This window comes from Lathyrus oleraceus, chromosome 4, assembly GCF_024323335.1.
Source record: "Lathyrus oleraceus cultivar Zhongwan6 chromosome 4, CAAS_Psat_ZW6_1.0, whole genome shotgun sequence".
NCBI classification, from domain to species: domain Eukaryota; kingdom Viridiplantae; phylum Streptophyta; class Magnoliopsida; order Fabales; family Fabaceae; genus Lathyrus; species Lathyrus oleraceus.
The window spans coordinates 13,753,552-13,772,129 of record NC_066582.1 but is presented as its reverse complement, the minus strand read 5'-3'; the positions used below and the strand labels follow the sequence as shown (position 1 = coordinate 13,772,129).

The window sequence follows — 18,578 nt, the reverse complement described above, 5'->3', positions numbered from 1 at the left end:
TGGTCGAAGCAAGCACATCGAAATGAGGTTCCATTATCTTCGAGAGCAGGTAGCAGATGGGAAGATGAATGTGGAACACTGCAGAATTGAGAATCAGATTGTAGACATCATGACGAAGGGAGTGAAAGTCGAAGGGTTCAGAAGACTAAGAGCTATCATGAATGTAGATAGCTTAGACACAATGAATTAGGTGGTGTGTTGAATTGTAATTCCTTGTGTCGAAGTAGGTTGCTCGACAGAGTAAGGAAGTGTCGAACCACCTAGTGTGTTGAATTGTGTTAGTGTGTCGAAGTGTCGAAGCATGTTGCTTCACACAGAGTTTCGACTTAGACCTATTTTAGTAGTGTTAGCTATTTTGGGATTTTATAGTTTTGGGTTTTGGCTTGAGGTCCTAGTTAACCTAAATCTATAAATAGAAGGAGTAACTCTTATTCTTGTAATGAAGTGAATAGAGTATTCATAACATTGTATTCACAGTATTTTGCAGTTGCAAAGTGAATAAGAAGTTTTCCACAGTTTGTGGGTAGAGAGAAATTCTGTAGAATTATATTAGTTTTCTCCTTCATCGTCCTTTATTTTTTTTCTTTCTCCATTGTTCTTTTCTTTTATTGTTATTGTGTGGGTGATAACAATCTTGTTCATCAAGATTGATTGAAATTCTCCATAGGTTTTGGGGGATTTCCAACACCCTCGTCCCCTTGTCATCACTCACTCCATAAAATGTAGGAATTCATAGCAGCAATTATGGAATTCTTTGCCAATGGTAAAATGCATAGGCCCAATAATAGTACCTTGGTCACCCACATCCCAAAAAGCCCTGATGTTAAAACCATTCGAGAATATATACCTATCTCTTCTTATACTACCCTCTATAAGGTAATCTCAAAGATGATTGCTACAAGAATGGACAAGGTCCTGAGCAATATAATGAACCATAGCTAAGAAGCTTTTGTACGAGGACAAAAAAATCCATGATCATATTCTGTTGGCATATGAATTAATAAGAGGTTACACTATGAAGGGTGTAGTGCCTAGATGGATGCTTCAAATGGATATATAGAAGACCTATAACACAGTTGACTGGAATGCCCTAGAGACACTCTTGAAGGAGACTAGTTTTCCTATACAGTTCATTATATGGATTATGATTGTTGTGACCAAAGTGACATACAAGTTAAGAGTTCATGGAATGCCTACAAAAGAGTTGAAAGAAAATAGGGGTCTAAGGCAGGGTTACCCCATATGCCCTTTGCTTTTTGTCATAGTCATAGAATACCTTCATAGAAAGTTGCAGAAACTAGAGAAAGTCTCATATTTCATCTACCACTCTAAGTGTGAAAAGCTTCACATCATAAACCTCAGTTTTGCTTATGATTTAGTATTGTTTACAATAGGGGACATTAGATTAGTTGAGCTTGTGATGAAAACATTCAAAGAATTCTCTACCTACACTGTTCTCACAGTGAATCCCACTAAATGCAAAGCTTATTTTGGAGGAATGGAAGAAAATATCAAATAGGAAATAAAAGAGATCATCTCCTTTACAGAAGGCCCCTCCCCTTCAGGTACTTAGGATTTCCCCTTACAAGCATTATCCAGCCAATAATGCATGATTTTGGTTGAGAAAATAGTTGAGAATCAAGCATTGGAGTGCTAGATTGCTTATCTATGCAAGAAGGTTATAACTTTTCGGGAGTGTGCTTTTTGCCACAACTAACTATTGGCTGCAAGCATTCCCCTGCCAAAAATGATAATCTAGAAAATTGAAGCAAACTGCAGAACTTTCCTTTCGACTGGAAAAGGAGAAATCGCAAAAAATCACTTGTGACATGGAAGCAAATGTGTACACCGAAAAATCAAGGATGAATGAACTTGATCTCAATGACTAAATGAAACCAAGCTCATATGATGAAATTAGTGTTGAATTTAATTGGAAAAGATGACAACCTTTGGATCAAGTGGATCCATTGCTATTACATAAAAAGAAACAATCTCATGAATGTACCGATCACTGCAGCTTGCTCTTGGATTCTCAAAGAAATTATAAAGCAGAGAAGTGTGGTACAAAGCATACAGAAATGGCAACAGGTACAACATAGTATGAAGTTCAAAACAATAAAGTTTTCTTATGCTCTCAAAGAAAATTACCAAAAAGTACCGTGGATGAAATTGTTTTTTTACAATGTGGAGAGACCAAGAGAAATGTTTATAATGTGGCTTGCTTTCCATGACAGAATGACAACAAAATGAAGGTTACATGGATTTGGGATGACGGATACCAACATATGCATCTTCTGTATTCAATCTAAAACTTTAAACCACTTGATGTTCGCGTGTCTTAGGTTGGGACCGGTTTGGAGTCACATTCTTGAATGGCTTCAAAACTCACACACTCCAGGGGAGTGGATGGGTGAACTTCAATGGATATTTAATGCTAGCAAGGGAAAGGTTGAAAGACATAACTACTAAAGACATCATTTGTGAAAATGATCTATGAGATATGGAAATAGAGGAATGGCAAGATTTATGGTACAATGTAAGTAATACAAACATAGGCCAAAGAATCATGGACATTTTAATTTACAGGTAGTGAACTAAGTCCAAGTTGCATGAACAAGTAGCGATGAGGTAGCTTGGGCGAGGGGCACCATAATTTTCTTTACTTGCTTGTTTTGTGGGCTGGATCGTTTAGAATCGCCTTGTATATATCTGTTTTGGTTATATCAAATTTTGATTTCCAAAAAAGAATTAAAAAAATTAAAAGCTATTATTATTTCTCACAAAAAAAAAGTTGTAATAAACCTAATCGAGAGCAATGAAATCATAGTTGAAAATTAACAACAAAACTTTTACGATCAATGGTATGTTCTTATATCATTTTCTCTAAAATCTAAACTTCATGTTATTTTAGTATATCTACAATTCATTTATATATATATATATATATATATATATATATATATATATATATATATATATATATATATATATATATATATATTGTTTTAAGAAAAATAGAAGAACGAAAAATAAAAATACATTAATTTACATAGACAAATTGACTATTTAAATCTTAATTTGAATATATTTTTTTCAATTTTTCAAACTTATTTTGAAGAACTCGAAATTTGTTTTTTTTTTGGATTTTTTTGAGGAAAATGATCTTTAGAAAATACTTATAAATGTCAGGTATCAAAATTTTTATAATTGATGACGACAGTTTTTTAGGAAATTAAATTTTTGAGAAGTGATACCAATTTCAAAAATACTTTTCAAGGACAGTTTCCTAAATAAATAAATAAATGAGAAATAATTTTTTATTTTCTAAAATTCTCAGTTAGTGTTTTAAAAATTGGATCGGTCATTAAACCAGTACGGATATTGGGTCACTGGTTCATTGCTCGAACCACTAGATCACTGGTCGAACCGCATGGCTAAACTTGATTTAACCGGATAACTCAGTTGAATAAACATGTCTCTATAACAAAACTATATAGTTATTAAATCGATTGTAGAGATATTTAAGATGAACATTTACAACTATATAGTTAATAAATTGGTCTCTATAACAAAGAACTTTCTTGCACGGGAAGAAATATGCATAAGACATCTTAAAGAGATTTAAGATGAACATCTACAACCCTACAATCACACTAATGGAAACCAACATCAAGTTAAGGAAGGAATCTGATGAAGATCGGATTAATAACACATTGTACAAGTAAATTATTAGATCTTTGAGGTATCTTTGCAATACAAGGTATCTTTGCAATACAAGGTCTGTCATTTGTCATAGTGTGAGATTGGTAAGTAGGTTCGTGTAAAAACCAAGGTTATGTCATTTACTTGCAAAAAAGAGAGTCCTAAGGTACATCAAAGGAACATCAGATCATCTTCATGCCTCATAAACAAACAACTAGAAGCGCGACAAAGGTGTATGGCTAGTTAGATTCAAATTCGAGTGGTGATCAAGATGACAGGAAAAACACCAATTTCCTAAAATTCAAAGGTGTATGACTACTTATGTTGCATCTTCATATGCAGCATGTCAAGCACTTAGATTAGACAAGTTATTAGAAGAATTGAACATTAATGATTATGGAAAAATCAAATTGTTAATAGACAGTCAATCAACAATTGATTTGGTAAATCATTCAATGAGTCATGGTGGAAGTAAGCATATAGAAATGAGGTATCAATTTCTTAAAGATCAAATTAGTAAAGAAAGGTTAAGCATTGATCTTTGCAAGACAAAATTGTAATTAACTGATATCTTGACAAAGCCTCTCAAACAAGCAAGATTTGAAGGTTTGAAGAAGTTAATGAAAATGAAAAGTATGGCAAAAGAGCGTTAACTCACTTTTGGGTGATAGTTTGGAAGTTTACAAGTGTGACTTGTAACACAATCAAATAGTCACAAAATTGCCGACTTTTAAAGTTATTTTTGGTGAATTTGAATATATATAAATATGACCCTCTAATGTAATTGACAACAATCAATAATATACTCTTTTCACTCTCAACCACTCTTTAATTTTCTCCTTTTATTATCATTTGTCTAATAACTTGAGATGCAAAAACATATGACAGTCTCTACTCATAAGATTCTCCAAATTAAGGTGGATTTAGAGGGAGGGATATCAATATTCTATATGAGCTTAGACTAGGCCTTTATGGAAGATGGAGGTGATGTGAAGATATATGCATCATTTAGAGGGGTAAGCTAGAAATTGAATGTTTCCAAAAGAAAATGTCCTTTTTGAGCTCCAAAGGAATCATGATTCTATTGATGCGATTGGGAAAAAAGATATGCAAGTACAACAGAACATTCCAATTAGAGTCAACAATGTAGTTTTAGTGATGGGTTAAGATTCTCTCCATTTCTTTTTCACTCTACTTTTTCTATTACTATAGTATTGTGTGTAACCTTTTTAAACCATGTAACATATATTTAATATTTATTTAACTTTATACACATAAAGTCATAAAGCTATAATAACATAGCCTTCTATTTTTTTAAGAAAATGAAGAGGATTCCTACTCATCTTTGATGTGGTGAGGTATATTGAACATTTCTACAACAATTGTAAGCATTTATGGAAATAAATTATTTTGATATGATACTTTCCAAAATTATTTATGAGTTAATTTTCAAGTAATGATTATTAATACAAAAAAAGTTCCGAATTTTGCTCAATCACTTGACATAAATATGATTAATGCTTGTTTGGATTTAATAAGGCATTTATGGACATTAAAATGCATTGCTTATTTTTCTATATGTGATAATGACAATAGTTTATGCACCATCTTATTATGTATCACTCCAAAATTACTATTAGTACTAGATGAAACTTTCTTGCTTACCATATTTGATTATGTTATTAGCATAATGCTAGTGTGTTCCTAGGATATAAATTAAGAAATCTATTTATAAAGCGTTAGTATTGAAAAAGTTAATAAAAAATTTAGGTATATATATTTATTAATCTAATCAATGCATAATTTATAAAATATTATTTTTATGTTTAATTTTTAATTTGTGCTCCTAGAACAGAAATTATCATTATCCTTATTTATTTTATAAATTGATAGAAATGAAAAATTGTTCAATTTAATCCCAAAAAATATTTCAATGTGATGATAATTATCGAAAATAATATCCTTCAAATATCTGATTAATATATTTTATTTTTCTGTCTAAAAAATATGTCTTATTTTATTGTACTTATCCCAAACAAATTCTTTGATATTTTTTTCAAATCCCCGAAAAATAAGTATAACCTTCAAATTGTTGGTGCAAAGGTAGAATAAATGATGAATGAAATATTCTATTAAGAGAATGACGGCTACAAAACATAATAAAAGTTACAATGATTGTCACCCTATTTATAAGCTAAAACTAGGGTTACTAGAATAGGATAAAATACTAAAATACCCTCTAACAAACTTAGGGGCTAAGAAAATAGTACAACTAATAAATATGAATTACTTCTAATATCATCCCTTAATTCATATTCCATCAAAACTTGTAACACCAATTCCATCCCTTAATCTGAGAAATTGATCAGTCTTGATAGCTTTCGTCAGAACATCTGCCAACTGTTTCTGAGTGCTGCAGTGTACAACTTCTAACACTCCCTTCTGAACTTGATGTCTCAGAAAATGATACTTGGTCTCAATGTGCTTGCTTCTCCCATGCAACACTAGGTTTCTGGCAAGATTGATTGCAGACTTGTTGTCAATCATCAGCTTCAGAGGTTTGTTTACTTTAATCTTCAGATCCTGCAATAGATTCAGAATCCACACAGCTTGGCATGCAGTAACAGCACCTGCAATGTATTCAGTTTCACAAGTTGACAACGCCACAACATGTTGCTTCTTGGAACACCAAGAAATGGGACCTCCCAAAAATTTGAATAAGTATCCAGACGTACTTCTTCTGTCAACTTTGTCTCCACACCAATCAGAATCTGAATAACTCAGAAGTTCCGACTCATCCTTTCTTCCAGAAGGAAATAATACTCCATACTTCAGAGTTCCCTTAATATACCTCAGAATCCTGACAGCAGCTTGGTAATGGGACCACTTAGGTTTACTCATGAACCTACTAACCATCCCAACTGAATAGCAAATATCAGGTATGGTATTGCACAAATACCTCAGAGAACCAACCAACTGTTTGAAGGTTGTAGCGTCCACATCCTTTCCATCAGAGTCAGAATCCAGTTTCTGATTTGTATCAGAAGGTGTGACAGCAATCTTACAATTCTTCAGATTAAATCTCTTCAGAATTTCTAATTCATACTTGAGCTGATGCAAAATAATACCTTTCTCAGAGTATCTGAATTCCATCCCTAGAAAGTATGTCATTTTGCCTAGATCAGTCATTTCGAATTCATTCATCAGAACTTTCTTGAACTTGGCTATCTCCTGTTCAGAACTTCCAGTCAGCAGTATATCATCAACATATAAACATATCAGAGTCATATTTCCTTCAGAAGTATGCTGAACATAGACACCGTACTCCATCTCACATTTCTGAAAGCCTTGCTTCTTGAAAAATGAATCAATCTTCTAATTCCAAGTTCTGGGCGCTTGTTTCAATCCATATAGAGCTTTGTATAATCTGTACACCATCCCTTCCTGATTCTTTTTCACAAATCCAGGAGGTTGTGACACGTAAACTTCTTCTTCTAATGGACCGTTCAGAAATGCAGATTTTACATCTAAATGCATCAGAGGCCAATTCCTGTTAGCAGCTATTGCAATCACCATTCTGATTGTTTCATGTCTTGCTACAGGTGCAAACACTTCAGAGTAATCCAGCCCAGGTTTCTGTAGAAATCCTCTGGCTACCAACCTTGCTTTATGTTTGTCAATTGAACCATCTGGCTTTAACTTCTGCTTGAAAACCCATCTGACGCTGATGGCTTTCTTTTCTTTTGGAAGTTCTGTCAGCTTCCAAGTCTTGTTTCTCTCTATAGCATCAAGTTCTTCTTTCATGGCCTTCAGCCAGAGCTTCTGCTTAAGAGCCTCTTCTGTATTTATGGGTTCAGAGTCTACTAACATGGAACACTGAATAACTTCTCCTTCAGAGTCTACTTCAGTGTCTTACAGCATGTCAAATTCTGCATATCTTCTGGGGATGTTTCTGATTCTTTGTGGTCTCTGAACTTGTTCAGAGTCTTGAGCTTCAGAGTTTCTAGCTTCATATGGTTGACTTCCTCCAGAGCTTTGACCATCTTCAAGGGCTGGCATATTTCCAGAGTCTGAATTGCCACCAGAATCTGGATTACCATCAGAGTCTAGGTCATTAGAGTCTGGATCATCAGAGTCACCTTCATCTTCCGAGTCTTCTCTAGAGTCAGAATCACTATCAGAATCAGAATCAACGTCAGAGTTTACTCCAACTTCAGAAATTCTTAACTCTGACATTTCTTCAGAAGTTCTAACATCAGAATCAGATTGAGACTTATCCCAATTCCAAAATTCTGATTCCTTCACAATCACATCTCTGCTGAATTCAATTTTGTTGGTTTCTGGACAATAGAGCTTGTATGCACCTGTACTGTGGTACCCTATCAGAATCATCACTTTGCTTCTATCATCCAGCTTCTGTCTTCTGGCTTCTGGAACATGTTTATAGCAAACAGAACCAAACACCTTCAGATGACTAACACCTTGCTTATCTCTAGTCCACTTCTGTATTGGAACTATTTCCTTCAACTTCTTCGTAGGACATCGGTTCAGTACATACGTTGCAGTGGTAACAGCTTCTCCCCAGAGCTTCTGAGGAAGTTTCTTCTCCTTTAGCATGCTTCTCACCATATCAAGCAAAGTGCGGTTTCTTCTTTCAGCAAGACCATTGTGTTGAGGGGTATAAGGAGCAGTAACCTCATGCTCAATTCCATTCTCCTCACAGAACTTTTGGAACTCTTTGGAGTTATACTCACCTCCACCGTCAGTTCTAAGAATCTTCAACTTCTGACCACTCTGATTCTCAGCCTTCATTCTGAACTTCTTGAATTCATCAAACACCTCGTGTTTAAACTTAATAAGGGATACCCATGTCATTCTTGTGAATTCATCAACAAATAACACAAAGTATTTATTCCCTCCAATTGATGCTACTGGAAATGGACCACACACATCAGAATGTACAACTCCCAAGGCATGTTTTGCTCTTGGAGCAGTTTCTGACGCAAATGGCAATCGTGGTTGTTTTCCTTCCATGCAAACTTTGCATGACTTTTCAGGCTTCTTAATTGCAGAAATTCCATGTACCAACTTCTTTGAATTCAGATGTTTTAAGCTTCTGAAATTCAAATGACCAAATCTTCTGTGCCACAACTCACTCTCCTTCTCAGCACTTGTTGCACTAAGACATTCTGAGTCTGTAGTTCTGACATTCACCTTGAATGTTCTATTCCTTCCCTGTTCTGACTCCATAATCAACTTCTGATTGCAGTCATACAACTTCAGAAGATTGTCCTTCATGGTAACTGAAAAACCTTTCTCAATTAATTGTCCCACACTCATCAGATTGCTTCTGATGCCAGGTATATACCATACGTTCTGAATCAATGATGTTTTCCCATTGTTCAGAATCACTCTGACATTTCCCATACCTTCTGCATTAAGATATTTGTCATCAGCACATTTGATCTTTGTCCTCTTTTCAGAGTCAAAGTCAACCAGCCATTTCTTGTTTCCAGTAAGATGATTTGAACAGCCAGTGTCCATATACCACCAGTCTATCAGATCCATATCATCAGATTCAGAGGCCATCAATAGCACAGATTCGTCATCAGAACTTCTGGCTATATTTGCTTCTTCTGATTTTCTCTCCTTGTTTGACCAACAGTCTCTAGCAAAGTGACCAAACTTCTTACAACAGTAACATTGGATCTTCTTCTTGTCATACTTCTCTTTTCCCTTCTGAGCATTCTTTTGTCTATCAGAGGTTGAGCTTTCTAACTTCTGACCACCATCAGATCTTCTCCTGGCTTCTAACTGCTTCTGATACCTCCTATCAGAAGTTGCTTTTAGAGCCTGCTGCTCTACTTCCCTTTCAGAAGTTCTCTCAGTCAAACGCAACTCTTGCGCTTCTAGACTGCTCTGCAGCTCTTCAATTCTCATGGTGCTCAGATCTTTGGAATGTTCTATTGCTACCACAATGTAATCAAATTGACAGGTAAGGGATCTCAATACCTTCTCCATGATTGTTTCTTCAGAAAGAGTTTCTCCACACGCTTTCATCTCATTAGTGATCAGAATCACTCTGGAGATGTATTCAGAGACTTTCTCATTATTCTTCATGTTGAGATTCTCATATTGCTTTCTCAAGGACTGAAGCTTCACCTTCTTCACTGATGCGTCACCACCATAACATCTAACCAGTGTGTCCCACGCAGCCTTTGCTGTCGTTGAATCTGCAATCTTCTCAAACACATTAACATCAACACATTGATGAATGAAGAACAATGCTTTCTGATCCTTCTTCCTTACTTCCTTCTGCGCGTTTTTCTGTTCATCCGTCGCATCTGCTGCTACCGGAACATAACCATCAGTGACAAGATCTAGAACATCTTGAGCATCGAACATTACACGCATTTGGATCATCCAACGATTCCAGTTTTTACCGTCAAATACTGGAAGTTTGGTGTTCATGTTGCCGTTTTCGTTCATCTTTCTACCTTGCACAGTACACTCAGATTTCTCACAGTGTTTCCCAACCCACAGAATTAAAATTCTGATCAGATTTTGTTCAAGATTCAACACGAATCTAAGAATCAAAATCAAACACACAAGACCTCACGTTCACTCGTGTTTCCCAATGAATCCGAATCGGAGCTCTAGATACCAATTGTTGGTGCAAAGGTAGAATAAATGATGAATGAAATATTCTATTAAGAGAATGACGGCTACAAAACATGATAAAAGTTACAATGATTGACACCCTATTTATAAGCTAAAACTAGGGTTACTAGAATAGGATAAAATACTAAAATACCCTCTAACAAACTTAGGGGTTAAGAAAATAGTACAACTAATAAATATGAATTACTTCTAATACAAATATCGTAAAACCATATTTTGAAGAGTAAACATATTATTTTAATTGAATCGTGTAGTCTAATCTTTTATATTATTTTTCTTCTATCACATAATAATTTATATTTTTTTTTGTAAATAATATCTTTTAAATATTCTTTTACCCTATATATAAAAGAGAAAAGGGGTGATGCTTTGACATTGTAAATTTATTTTACACTGTCAACCAATGAGGACCATGCATCCCGACTCAAAATTTTAAAATACTGGTATGACATGGTGAAATGATATATTCTTATTGGATGACAGTGTAAAACTATTTTATATTAGTGCATCACCATTAAACCCTATATAAAATATATATTTAATATTTTATTTGAATCTTGTTATCTATATTGTATTTATACTGTATTTTAGAAGGCAATTTGGAAACGGTTCTTGACTTCTTGTATAAATACTTTTCTTTTCTTTCTAAAAATTGTAAGTAAAAAAGAACATAAAAAAGTATAATATTAAAAAATGCAGCGTCTATTAATATATTAAATGTTTTGTTTTCTTTTTCTTTTTTTGTACACAATAATGTTTTGTTTTCATAATTTTTATTTTTTTATTGTTCAATTAATATCATCCAAGGTAAATAAGTTTTTGGTATCAACAAATAAATTATTTATAGGTTTTAATTTCATAAAACTTTTTTCAAAATAATAGTAGTCTTTTACAATTTAGTTTTTGTTGTTAGAAGACTACACCCTGAAAAAAACAGTTATTTGAGACAGTGATTTTCACGTCATAGATGAAATTCACGTCAGAAACCTAAATTAACGTTATAGTTCATCATTAAGCAGAAACACTTGTGGCAACTTTTTTGCCACTTAAGAATTTTGTCTCGTGATTTTCATGTTACAAAGATTTGTTACATGAATTTCATAACACAAATGTCAGTCAATCAGACTTTCCTTCTTCATTTTTTAAAATTTAAAATTTTATTTGTGACGTGTTTTATACGCCACAAATGAATTTTTGAAAATTTTCAACTTCCCCCGTTTCAAACTTGACGTCCTTTTTTTCTTTTCTTTTTAATGGATGGTGTGACGTGTTTTCCACGCCACAACATTTTATTTAAAAAAAATCAACTTTTTTCCACGTGAATATCTGACTTCTATTTTCTTAATAAAAATTTATAACGACAAAATAAACACATCACAATTGCATTTTTTACCATATGTTTATCACGTTGCAAAATCATGTTGTTGGGGGAGCATTGTTATTCCTACACTTAATGTTACATCAAATACTTACCCCAAATGTTAACTGTATTTATACGGTAAACAATATTTTTATTTTTTTAATAAATAAAAAAAATATTTCTAAAAAAATATTTTTATTTTTATAACATAAATCTAATTTTTTTCATTACCCAACTTTATTATTTTATTAACTTCAAAAATATAGGTGATTAATCACATATTTTATTTATAACTTATTAATCAAAAAACACATAATATTGCATTAAAATATGAAATATAATAATTAATTTTTAACCAAAGTCTATATTTCATATTTTAATGTCAGAATTTAGTTAATATTATGTATTTTGTTGGTTAATGAAATAGTAAATTTGATTAATGAATTATAAGTAAAATATGTGATTAATAATCTATATTTTTGTGGTTAATTCGATAATAAAATTGATTAACGAAAAAATTTATATTTGTGTTATGAAAATAATTTTAATTTTAATTTTTTTTTATAAATATTAGTTTTTTATTTATTAAAAAGATATATATATATATATATATATATATATATATATATATATATATATATATATATATATATATATTTCAACGTATAAATATGGTGAACAAAGAATTGGATATAACATTCGTAAGAATTGATGATTTTTTTTTATAGTACACCATGAGTAACATCATATACAAAAACAAAATGAAAAATTTTAGAGACCAGATACTTGTGTCAAAAAATATAATATATATTTTGTATTTACATACATATTATATAATTCATTTGTAGTTTATCTATAAATGTTATGTTTAATTTTTTTAACAATGAAGAATAAATTTATTGACAGAAAATATTTAAGAGATCATTGTTTAAAAAATTGAGGAATAAACTTTTTTATATTTATATTTATAGAGATCGATTATTTATTTAACCCTATATATAACATTAAAACTTTATGTGTATTTTAGTATTAGTGTCCCTTCAATGAAATCAATCTTGAAGAACATTAATTCAATATTCTTATTTATAAGCAAAAGTTTTCCATTTAATATGTATAAAGAATTTAATTGTGTTTATTGATATAGGACAGCATGAATTAAATATTTTAGTGTATAAAAAAAACCATTAAAATGCATATTATAATAGTTTAATATATTTTTTAACAGTTTACATAATTACTTAATAGTTTTTTTTAATTATATAAAGTACATGCACAAGTACGAAAATTTTATCTCATATCCTATTATTTATTCTTCTATCCTTATATTATATTTTTTGAATTAAAATATTCGAATATAAATAATTTATTAAAAATTAAAAAATATTAAAAAACCGAATATCGATAATTAATGTTAATTTTTTTTTAATAAGCAATGATTTTATTAAAAAAAAGGAGCAAAACCGAGTACAAGGGGTACTCGAAACTAGGGGTGGCAAAATGGCATGCCCGCCCCATTTAGGCCCACCTCGCAAAAGTCCACAAAACGGGATAGGGCGGGGTGGTCATAGTTGAGAATGCGGGCCTAAAACTTAGATCCGCCCCGTCAAAAAAGTGAGGGCGGGGCGGTAAAAGCCCGCCGGCACTACATTTTTTAAGCCTAAAAATACAAAAAAAACTCATGTAAATGTTCGTGCCTGCAAAAGACCACGAAGAAAACGGGGCGAGGCGGGCGTACACATTAGAGGGTGAGGGCCTAAATTTTTGGTCCACCCCGCACTAAAGTGCGGGCAAAACGGGCATGCCCAACGGCTGGACCCGTTTTGTCACCCCTACTCGAAACCCATACAAACTACTAAATCAAACATTCAAAGTGGAACAAGACAAAAGAGAATAAAACCAATAAAAAAAACTAAGTGAAGAAGAGGTGTCATTCGCAACACGGAGCCATTCCCACGGATTAATCTTAACACTTGACCAACACTCCTCAAACTTCAGAATAATTCCTTTGAAGATAACACCATTACGCACCAGTCATATGTTCCAGACAACCACTAACCAAATAACGTTAACCAATCTACGAACCTCTACCACCTTCACCAAATGGTACTTGAATGGAACGAAGATAAATTCTCCACAAACAACTCAAAAGCCAGACCTAACCGGGATATAATTGTTGTCCAAATTCTCCTATTGGAATCACAAGAACCGAAAACATGTTGTTTTAATTCATCTACCTTAAAGCAAAACACACAATATTTGTCTCTATCATCGTACAAAATCCTCCTTTTCACGAGTTGATCTCGAGTAGGAAGCATGTTTAAAATCCCACGCCGACCAAACATTAAGACGTTCGAAATGGCCAAAATTTTCCACACAAAAATTACTGCACTTCTCACCTCAACCGAAGTTGGTGCAACTGCAGACCTGGACAGAAGTTCAACATAAGCATATTTGACGGGGAAAATCCTCTCCTTAATAAGAATCCAAACAGTAACATCAACGACATTCTGAATCGGCTTGAAATCCACAAGCAAATCCTGCAAATACTCTCATAACTAGCTTCCTCCAGCATTGTTATGTTTCGAAACATAACAAAGTTGTAGGGTATAAGAACTAAGGTACGAGTATGAGGTAAAAAATTTCATACATGTAACTCTAAAACACCGAATCTAAAATTTAAGGGGCCAATATTTTTTCATAATTAGTAAAAATATATAAAAAATAAATAAATAATATTAAAAACACAAAATTTATATAAAACAATTTTTAATTTTTTTTTGGTGTTCATTTAGTTGATATACAATTGTATTTTTTTTATTTTTAATTATTTGAAATATATATTTTTTTTATAAAAATTAGGTCAATTTTTTAAATTGAATCGGGCAAATGTCAATGACCCAATGGTAATTAGAATCTAGTGTTTGGCTATACAGTTTGGCTTTTTGAAGGCAAATTGATTTATATTTTGAATTTATTTTCACAAAGTGATCTGAATAACAAATTATGTAAAAAAATAACGTTAGACTCAAAAGTTACAAATTTTATCTTCAAATAAAATCAATTCTAAAAAAACATAATTAATTCTACTCGAGAACAAACAAACATGTAAAACCCAATTCTAAATGCTTGAAAGGTTAAACCAAACATACAAGATTTCTTTTAGCTTACCCAATTTACATCTATACAGAAGCAAAAACAACTTTACCATAACAAAACACCACTCACCACTTCTACACCTAAATAAAGCTATCACTATCTCAACAGGATTTGGATCAAAACCACCATCCATTTTTCTGCAAACCTAACACTATTCAACTTGACCTTAAACTTGAATAAATATAAACACTCATTCTGAAAACCTTCCCAACATTAACCTATCTTTTAACAAATCCTAAGCATTTGTTATGTTTCGATTCAGTAATACTAGGACTTTGAGTCACTTGTTTGCTTGACTGGCAAGTCATTGAGATTTTCTCCATCGCGTTAATAAACCTGCGCAAGTACTTTATGTACTCCGGGAAAGTTTCAAGGTTGCAATGGCCTCCACCTTTAACCCACAAGGGATCGTATTTTTGCTTCGACAGCTCCCACAATCGCTTTCCATGAGAACAATCAACAATTTCATCTTCTGTTCCCTGTCAATAATAATACATTAGCAGAAACAAAACTAATACTCATGCTGCAGATTCCATTAAACAAATATCCATGTCAGTCGCGATGTTTTCAGCAGAGTCCGAGAATAAACTATGCAACAACCAAAACAGTCGATTTCTATAGTCGTCTAGAATCGTTGGTGGAAATGAAAACACAATTGTACATAGACGAAAAGACATACTTACATGTATAACAAACACCGGACAGATTACCGACCGAATTTTGTCTATATTCTGAAATGATATAGTAAACTTTTGTTACCACAAACAAATCACAGTGTTAAAGATTACGACGGAGATATAGATATAAGGACTGTGAAGCAAAACTTACTTTGAATATGTCAAACCAAAATGTGACCTTGACAGGATACAAGACCCTTAATCCTGAAAGAATAGCACTGTGAAGTACAACACCTCTCAATTTCGGTAACTTGGAAGCCAAATGTAGCGTCGGTCCACTTCCAACCGATTGACCATACAAAATCAAATCTTCTTGTTTAAATCCATATCCACTCTTCAACAATTCAAATACAGCCTCGATGTCATAATACGTGTTGAACTCAGACGGCTATCACAGTTGAAGAGAATAGAATCAATCATACACAGACACCAAAACCTCACTGTCACACAGACAACCACACGATACTTGTCAACGAGTCAATGTCGTATCCGTGTCAGTGTCAGACATAGACACCCGAGGCAATGTTGTATCCCGTGTCAGTGTCCGACACAAGCACCACACAACACTTGTCAACGAGGCAATGTCATAACCCGTGTCAAACACCCACACGACACTTGTCAGTGTCATACATGGACGCTGACTTGTCAGACATGAGAGTGTCGTATCTGGTGTCGGTGTCTATGCTTCATAGTATTTGAAAACAAACAAAAGGGTAAAAAAAGGTTAGTAACTTACCTTACCTGTAGAACGTCCATATCCAGAATAGTCATAGCTGCAAACATAACCGAAACAGAAATAATCAATTAATAACAAGCATGTAAAAACTAACAAGAAAAAGGGTTTGGAGGAAAAACGGAAACCTCATGATATTGACACGAAGATGAGCTCTAAGCTCAATGAAGAGATCAACCATCTGACCCAAATCAGCAGCATTACCATGAGAGTACAACAAAGTAAACCTCGCAAAAGGGTGTTTCCAGAACGTCGCAACAATCTTGTTACCAACTTTCGTATCTAGAACATGAACGTCGACGCTTTTATCATTGGAGCCAGAAAACACCATCACACCGTCGTTGGTCTTGTTAACTTCGTACGTCGGTGGCTCCGGCGGGAAAAACGCGAATTTCGCAGCCACCGGTCCCGTGACATTGCCCATTGACAGAATAAAAAACCCGGTTCAGAGGTTCAGAAATGGAAGGAAAAAAGTGTTTTTTTATTTCAACATGAACCAGACATTGTTTCTGGGTACGATGATGTCGGAAAATTTGTTTCCGGATACAATGATGTTGGAAAATGTGTTTCTGGGTACGATGATGTTGTTGTTATCTTGATATTTAAATTAATTGACTGAAAAATGAAAAATGAAATAAATGATTTTTTTTTAATTGAGTTGGGAAGATAGAAAGGTGAAAATAGATCCGAATGAAGCGGGTGAAGATGTTGTTCCCATTACCATTCGTTGATTCATGTTTTTCTCTTACCTTTTCATTCTTTTCATAACGTAATATAAAAACATTTAATGTGGAATTTTTATGACATTGATTATAACGTTTTTTTTTCAAGTTTGGAAAGATACAATATACCTCACTAAAAATACTATATAAAACTTTATCCATAAGCACTACCTCAAAAGGCAATTTTAGTATTCTTAAGATAAATATTTTGTTCTACTAGATAAGGAGTTCTTTTATTTTTAGAAAAAAAAATGAAAATTGAATTTTAATGTTTTAAGATAAAAGTTGAAACTTGATAAGGCAATTACAATGTAGTTATAAATTGAGTCCTTACATTGACAACTAAAATTGAACTCCTGACTTTTAAAGAGAAACAACAATTCTTAGCAATTAAATTAACTTTTATTGATCATAATATATGATTGTGGAAAATAAACTTAAAAGATATATATTTTTAATTAAGTTTTTAATAGGGAAATTTCCACCAAAGAGATATCATACTTTCTTTTCATTAATTTTTTAATGAGACATGAAATATAAAATTGAGTAATATATATATATATATATATATATATATATATATATATATATATATATATATATATATATATATATATATATATATATATATATATATATATACTCAATTTTAGATTTTATTTAAAGAGATGCTTCATTAAAAAATTAATGAAGAAAAAAAATTATAATATCTGTTTTGTGAAAATTTCCCTATTAAAAGCTTAGTTACCAAAAATTTCGGAAAATAAAACGTCGGTAAATATATTACTAAAGTGCAAATAATTTTTTTTATTTCCTTCCACCAAACAATCATCTTTGAGATGATTAAGTTTAACCTTACCACTTTTTCAAAAGTTTAATTTAGGATTCACTTTGTAAAAAGTTCACTAAGATTAAAACAATTTATTGAATCTTTATATCACCGTTCTTTTCAAAAACATGAGTGAAAAAGAATTTTATATGAGTGGTCTTTTGGTCGAACAATATATGCAATATCATATTTGTAAATTATTGTTGTCTTCGATTTTGTAATTTAGTTTTTTGAATGAATTTAATTGAAATGTATTGACAATATAAAAGAATTTTATACCGTCAATTAATCATAAATATTAGATGTTAGAAGAATTTTGACTTTTATTTTAATTATCTATAAAAAAATATAAACAGATGGCAATGATAAATTGATCCGTAAAACTTTTTACACTTAGGTGCATAGTAATTAATCTCTTTTTGTATTTGACTAATAATAGTTAAACATCTAATTATTGATAACTATGTATCTGGTTAATGTTAATTATTTATGTGATTAATGTTAGTTCTCTATGTGATTATTAATTAGAAGCTAGTTAGTAGTCTCATCCTATATAAATGATGTAACAAATATAAATTTTAATTCCTTCGATTCAATTTCAATAATATATTATTCTCCCTCTCATCACTCTCTAATTCTCTCTTTTATCATAATTTGTCAAGTAACTTGAGATACAAGATATCCAACAAATTGATATCAAGAGCACTCGTTCAGTCCT

The 18,578-nt window shown here is 32.3% G+C and overlaps 1 protein-coding gene across 1 annotated transcript; it reads right to left on the bottom strand.

The window, feature by feature from the left end:
* Positions 1–14,849: 14,849 nt before the first annotated feature.
* LOC127138399 (uncharacterized) lies at positions 14,850–17,169 on the bottom strand. Its single transcript, XM_051064838.1, has 5 exons — positions 16,438–17,169; positions 16,313–16,349; positions 15,728–15,964; positions 15,583–15,630; positions 14,850–15,378 (listed from the first exon to the last, which is right to left on the bottom strand). Exons 1-5 carry the CDS (start codon positions 16,731–16,733, stop codon positions 15,118–15,120), a joined length of 879 nt encoding a protein of 292 aa, XP_050920795.1. The 5' UTR covers positions 16,734–17,169; the 3' UTR covers positions 14,850–15,117.
* Positions 17,170–18,578: the final 1,409 nt, after the last annotated feature.

What these genes read in the sequence shown, in the direction of transcription:
- LOC127138399 (XM_051064838.1), bottom strand. Translation starts at nt 16,733, where the DNA reads ATGGGCAATGTCACGGGACCGGTGGCTGCGAAATTCGCGTTTTTCCCG. An exon ending in CTTCGTGTCAATATCATGAG is followed by an intron (nt 16,350 to 16,437) that starts GTTTCCGTTTTT and finishes TTATGTTTGCAG; the next exon opens with CTATGACTATTCTGGATATG. An exon ending in ATGGACGTTCTACAGGTAAG is followed by an intron (nt 15,965 to 16,312) that starts GTAAGTTACTAA and finishes CAACTGTGATAG; the next exon opens with CCGTCTGAGTTCAACACGTA.